Raw genomic sequence first — 6,325 nt, forward strand, 5'->3', positions numbered from 1 at the left:
ATTTCCAGGTAAATTGTCGTCGCAGTCCGAGATTTAATGACAGGTTAATGGTGCCATAAGTGTTAATGACTGTACCATTTACCGCGCAAAGTTCGTAGGTCGATTTTTTTCGCGGTTTCGTCATACGAGAGACCGGGTAAACACACAAATCCGCACCAGTGTCTATTAAAAACTTTATATTTGTGGATTTGTCTATGACGAACAAGCGGCGCGATTTCACTGGGCTAACGTCATCTGCCGCCATCAACGACTGCCCCTCTCGTTTCCCGCAGCTTCTGTGCTGTAATTACACGGTTTTCGGCACTTATTGGCTTCCGGACCGAACTTCCAATGGTACCAACACATACCGTTATTCTCCTGTCTTCTGTCGCGGGATCTCGAACGTGAGCGTGTCCTGGACCGTATATAACGTCGCGGTGGATCGTCCGGGCATCTAATTTTTATAGCAGCGAGTTCTTGAAGTGCAGTAGTAAGCGCGTTTTGCATGTAATCTAAACGTGCATTTATGGAGGCCACGCCGGTGGTAGCTTCAGACACTTCTGCGTGCGGGCCATACACATCCGCCACTGAATCCGCGATTTCCGCTCTTTTGTCCAGGCTAAGATCTTTATGCCCCGCAAGAAGAACTTGTACCTGTTTAGGTAGGCGATCTAGCCACAATGTCTGTAACACTTCTTCCGGGAATGCAGCACCCGCGAGTTCGCGAAGATGACGGAGGAACTGCGACGGCTTGTGTCGAGCCCATTCTTTTAATGAGTTCACTTTTTAACAGAGTATATGAATGCTCACTCGTGGGTCTAACTATGATGTCGCGCACTTCCACGGCATATTTTGGGCCGAGACTGCTTACCGCATAACCGTATTTCGTGCTATCGCGAGTTATGCCTGCGGCCTCGAAACTGCTCTCCAATAATGTAAACCACAGCTCCGGGTCTGAGGGAATAAACGGAGGCACTCTCACAGAGACATGGTCCACTGATGGTAGGCTCGATCTGTTGTTGGCATCGGGGGTGTTAGGCATGATGTCGTTCACTAATTTTCACTGGTTTGGTTTTCAGATCACGTCGGGGTCACCACTGTGGTGTATACGTTGTCCACCAAATAATGATCACACCAGTTAGTCTAATTCTTTATTAGATTTACACACAAAAATTGAAGTAATAACACTTGCTGTGCCGATGCCGGTCAACTGGAAAGTGTCCCGAATGCCTGCCTAAGGGTACGGTCAGCTACCCACAAGGGTCGTTATTCTTTTTGATTTATGACACCACCAGTACTCCCGAGACAGGCAAATCCGTTTCAATACAATTTCTTATTGTAAATATTTTCTACGAACGCAGAGGCGTACCAGGGAACGTGTGTCCCCACAGTTTCAAAGAGTCACTTAAATACTTATGTAAAATTTCAATTTAGCGAAGATCAAGTAGCTAAAGATTAATAAAGTCACTGCAATTTTGAGTTCCGCGTTTGAACTAACCTGATGGTAACCTGACAGGGATTAGGTCAACCCTTCGTCTCCAGATTTGAGTCTTCAAATCCAAGACATCAGACCCCTGTAGACACCCCGTATTCCGCAGAACATCCTGGACAACGTGTGAGAAATATATTGGTGAATTTTATGTCTGCTTTTTTTATTTTACGCCAAATCCCTACCTACAGGGTGAGAAAACCGTTAGGGGTTATGATTATTTTTGCTTAATTTATTTGTAGGTTGGCGCCCTTTTTAACATATTTTATCTCCCCATAACGCTTTTCTCAAACAGGAGAAATTATACGTTGGAATCAAAAATTAGAACCAACCCACTTCCCGTTGCCTCCACTATAAGAGCTGCCGTTCGTCCTTTGTCGTTTGAACTCTTTTAAAATAAACGCGATACACTTGAAAACAAGACATTGCTTGTGTGCCAAATTTGAAAAAATATCTCCAGGTGTTTATGGAAATTTGTACTTGTACTTTTTTTATTTTAACTTTAAAGGGCTGCAACTGGTTAGAAGTGCATTATGGTATCCTGGCAAACAATCTATTTTGACCTCTAGTTTCCACCGTATATTTTAGTATCAATTTGTATAGATGTGTGTTTAGTACAATACAGTGAAAAATTGTCATAGTAATATTCATAATATTTATATTAAACTAAAGGTTACAAAAATATTCACATGTAAGATTAACGTATTAGGAAATTTTCTTAAGTTTTCAAAAAGTATACAGTGTTAATGAACTTATGTCAAAAATTGAAAGAGAAGCAAAAATTGAGTTAACTGATGTAACAAACTTGTATCGGAAGTTTAAGGCCATAGTGAAAAAAGCTAATTAAAAATGTGTTTAAAACTGTTTTGGAACTGCTGAAATACATGTATTTTAACGCGGCGAGTACTTACAAAAATTCTGTAACACTTTTTACGAGTTTGTAGGTTTTTTATGAAGCCGGAATGTATTCGGAATTCAGTTTGTAATACATTGTTGTAGTGATTGCTGTGCTGTTTTTCGAGAGTACATTTAATAGCCGTATTTCCAAGTTCTCTTTTGAAAATGGCGCATTTATTTAGCAGTCGCGAATATTATGATATACTCATAATTTATAGCGAAGCAAACGAAAATACCCACAGAGCTTGTCAAGTGTACCGTGCAAGATATCCTGAACGACGTACATCCGCACCAGAAATATCGCACAGCAAGTAAATATGTCGCATCCTGTTGTGTGGCGGACATTACGAGAAGCTCAGTGATACTCATTTCATATTCAACGTGTTCAAGTGCTTACTCCTGAGGATTTTCCAATAGGTCGAGGTTTTTGCGAATGGTTGCTTCAGGAACATGCAAGAAATCCTCAATTTACATCGCAAATACTTGTTACAGATGAAGCATGTTTCAATCGAAATGGTGTACGTAACGTCCACAACACTCACCACTGGATTATCGAAAATCCACACGAAATACGTCGCGGTGCCTTTCAGGAACAGTTTTCAGTGAACATGTGGGCTGGTATCGTTAATGGCACTTTAAGAGGACCTTTTGAATTCCCTAGACGCTTGGACGTTGCTTCATATCTATATTATGTAGTTACTGCATGACGAAACCCCCGCTGACTTTTTTCGGAGAGTGCGCGAATTTTAAACATTACTTTTGCCGATCCCTGGATATGCCCAACCTTGTGCTTCGCGTGCGACAGTCTGTTTCTAGCACGTAATAAACTTGTTTTTGAAACCTCTGTTCATTACTCCAAGGGCCCAAGTGCGAAATTGGCGCAGTCGGTAGGATTGTCAGTTAACTCCTTCCGTCGTTAATTGGAGTGAAGGTAGGAGACGCTCTGGTCAGAGATACTGATTCATCGAACTCTTGGGAACCCTGACCTGGAGAGTGTAGAACTACAAGTGAATAGGGGAAAATAGTGAAGGGCTGAATTGAGTAAGCTCGTTCGTATGCAAATCGCGAAAGTGAAGGGCTGAACTGAGTATGTCCGTCCCGTCGTTTGTGTTTTGGATTACCACCAGACCTGTCTTTGCTGCATCCTTAGGGAAATTTCCTGGAACCGGAGCTACGTTGGTAAGTACCAAAGTGCTTGTACTTGACTCTCTATCCTTTTCAAACGCATATTAACAGTGGTAGGTTAGGATTAGAATCATCCTGTTTAGTAATAGGTTAAAGCTAAGAATGTCTAATTGAGAAAGGTAATCAAAATTTCTATCGTAAAGTTGTTTATCTCGACATATGCATAAATCCTTTGTGCCGTATCGAGTTTCTGCTAGACTTGCATGGACGACCAGTCCGCTAGAACCAGAGTGAACCATGTTTTGCTGAACCATTTACAACTAACTTATCTATACAAGGAAACGTGGACTATAATACCATGTCACACCCGCAACCAAAAGCGAGCACCAGTTCACAATCAAAAGAATTAGACCCGCAAAAGTTGAATTTCCTAAATTCCACAATACAACCTTTTGGTGGTTCGGAAATTGAATTGATTCAATTTTTAGAATCTGTCATTCATAACCGCTTTAGATCTACCTCAACCGACCGACATAGAATCGCGCCTGGTTATAAACATAATCAAAAGCAAACTAAAAGGACAGGCAAAAACACTTATCTTGGGCAGACCTGAGATAAATACTTGGCAAGAAATTAGAAACCTTCTAATACAAAATTTTAGCTATCATATCACCTCAATCATGGCAGAACGATATTTGCCTGTTGCAGCGTGATATCTGCGAACCACTACAGCTATACCGTCCAGACCTGATTTAAATGATATAGAATCGGTAGTCCAAGCCATACTTGAACTTGAAACATATTTCGAATACAAAAACATGAACCGTCGTCCACCTCAAACTTCACAACAAAGACTTCCTATACCATCTATTAGACAAAACTTACCCCCTAAACCGAGTTATAACTATAAACCTCAATATAATTAAAATCAACAACCAGACTTTTTACCAAGACAATTTCCATTATCTCAACCTACTTCACGACAAACCCAGCCACCTATAAGTCCTCCCTATGACCAAAATAACTGTAAAGACAAAAAAAGGGAAATGCCATAAAAATAAGGTTAAAAAGAAGCGACAAACTAACTACAGAACAATGAAGCTTCTTCCTCTGCCTTTGTCCATAATAACGCTGATGATAATACTGACGAGGAATACAACCACGACAATAGAAATAGAAATATTGAAGAACTCTATCCTTCCTATAAATCTACATCCCCTTAAAACTATATCCTTTTATCATTATTTTGTTCACGTCCTTAACTTGACGGAAATAGAAGAACATTATAAACAGACTCCTTGTATCTTCAGAAAGTATACCTAAAGAAAACCAATTCTGGCATATCCAATTACATTATCTTGCGGAACGTATTAGGCAAAAATTTGAAATTATTCCCCTACCACTACAAAACGCGAAAAATGTGGTATTTTTAATTTCGTCGGGAATATCTATTCGGAGTTATTCGGTCTAATGAGCGCCGATGATAAAGACCTTTTAGAACAAAAACTGGAAAACAAAATATAATAACGATCAGTTGAATACGAAACTTTCCGTTCTAGAATCATTTACCAGTGAGATACAAAATGCAATGAAAGATATTAACAACTTTTGGAAAACCTCAAATGATTTCTTTGAAACTCAATCTCTAATTAATGATTGCTTGGTTACGTTGGAAATCTTATATCCAACTGGCTTATTATTTAGTTAGATGAACATCGTACATTCCGATGTAATTTCACCAACAACTATCGCTGGGATTTTCAAAATCCTGAATACTTTATATAATCCCGAGGAATTACCCTCTCTGGATCAAAGTTCAGTTTTTACTCTATTCCACATGAAAAATTACGTATCAAGTTCAGTAATATATATATATGGAGATTCTGGTTCCGATCTACCATGTCAGTGAATATAACCTATTCCAAATATTTATGTCATCCTCAAACCTGTCCATTATTCCCCCTGAAAGTTACTTAGCACTTGGTATCTCTGCTAGTGTTTACTAATGGTTGAAAGAAAAACCCCCAAAAGTTGGCAGATACTACCAACTCCAAGAAATGATATACGAAAAACCATCATCCTGTATCCCAAAAATGATTATTGGCCATGACGCGTCAAATTGTACCTTCTACTATTTGAAGCACCCTAAAGATGTCATCACTATGTTACCCTCCGGGCAACTGCTTATCCTACCAAGCAAAACAGTGCGTGTAGAGGCAAAATGTTCCCATATCATCCATCACTTCCTCTCATAAGACTCATTATTATCTAATCAAGAAGGGTGCATCCTACGTATTGACGAAGAAGAATATTTCTTACCCACCACAGATCTACAAGCCTCGACAATTCTTTTACCAGAAACAAAACAATTCAAGATATCGAATTTTACGTTAGACAACACCATAAATAAGTTAGTTCTTAAAGTCCGATGTAAAAAGAATAAAATATGTCCAATTGACTGAACCTGCATCAATTGAACCGACATCAATCCCCTGGACAACCTGGCTTACCTGGTCCCTTATTGGAACTATAATTCTATCTCTCCTCTTCATCTTTCGGAAAAGTATAAACTCGTGGCTGATATGCCCAAAAAGGACAACGAAGCCAAATACTCCACCTCCTCCTGTCAACCCTGAATTTCCGTCTAAGAGGGGAGGAATCATATGATTGATTTAATGTCATGCTTTTTCTATTTTTGCTTCCCATTATGTTTTATCACGTAGTATAAGTAACGTAGCTTTTGTATTATTTTATCAAATGGAAAATGCAATGGACGCACACCGCAGATATAAAAGCAACTGTGTGCTTCGAATGCGACAGTCTGTATCTAGCACG

At 39.5% G+C, this 6,325-nt stretch overlaps 1 protein-coding gene across 1 annotated transcript; it reads right to left on the reverse strand.

Annotated features, from left to right (window-relative positions):
- Positions 1–243: 243 nt before the first annotated feature.
- Positions 244–1,021, reverse strand: LOC108913428. The gene is made up of 2 exons (XM_018718977.1): positions 790–1,021; positions 244–746 (listed from the first exon to the last, which is right to left on the reverse strand). The coding sequence occupies exons 1-2, from the start codon at positions 1,019–1,021 to the stop codon at positions 244–246; spliced, it is 735 nt and encodes a 244-aa protein (XP_018574493.1).
- Between the last annotated feature and the right edge of the window lie 5,304 nt (positions 1,022–6,325).

The sequence above is a fragment of the Anoplophora glabripennis genome, unplaced genomic scaffold (assembly GCF_000390285.2).
Source record: "Anoplophora glabripennis isolate ALB-LARVAE unplaced genomic scaffold, Agla_2.0 scaffold601, whole genome shotgun sequence".
NCBI classification, from domain to species: Eukaryota; Metazoa; Arthropoda; class Insecta; order Coleoptera; family Cerambycidae; genus Anoplophora; species Anoplophora glabripennis.

What these genes read in the sequence shown, in the direction of transcription:
- LOC108913428 (XM_018718977.1), bottom strand. Translation starts at nt 1,021, where the DNA reads ATGCCTAACACCCCCGATGCCAACAACAGATCGAGCCTACCATCAGTG. An exon ending in CATCATAGTTAGACCCACGA is followed by an intron (nt 747 to 789) that starts GTGAGCATTCAT and finishes ACTCATTAAAAG; the next exon opens with AATGGGCTCGACACAAGCCG.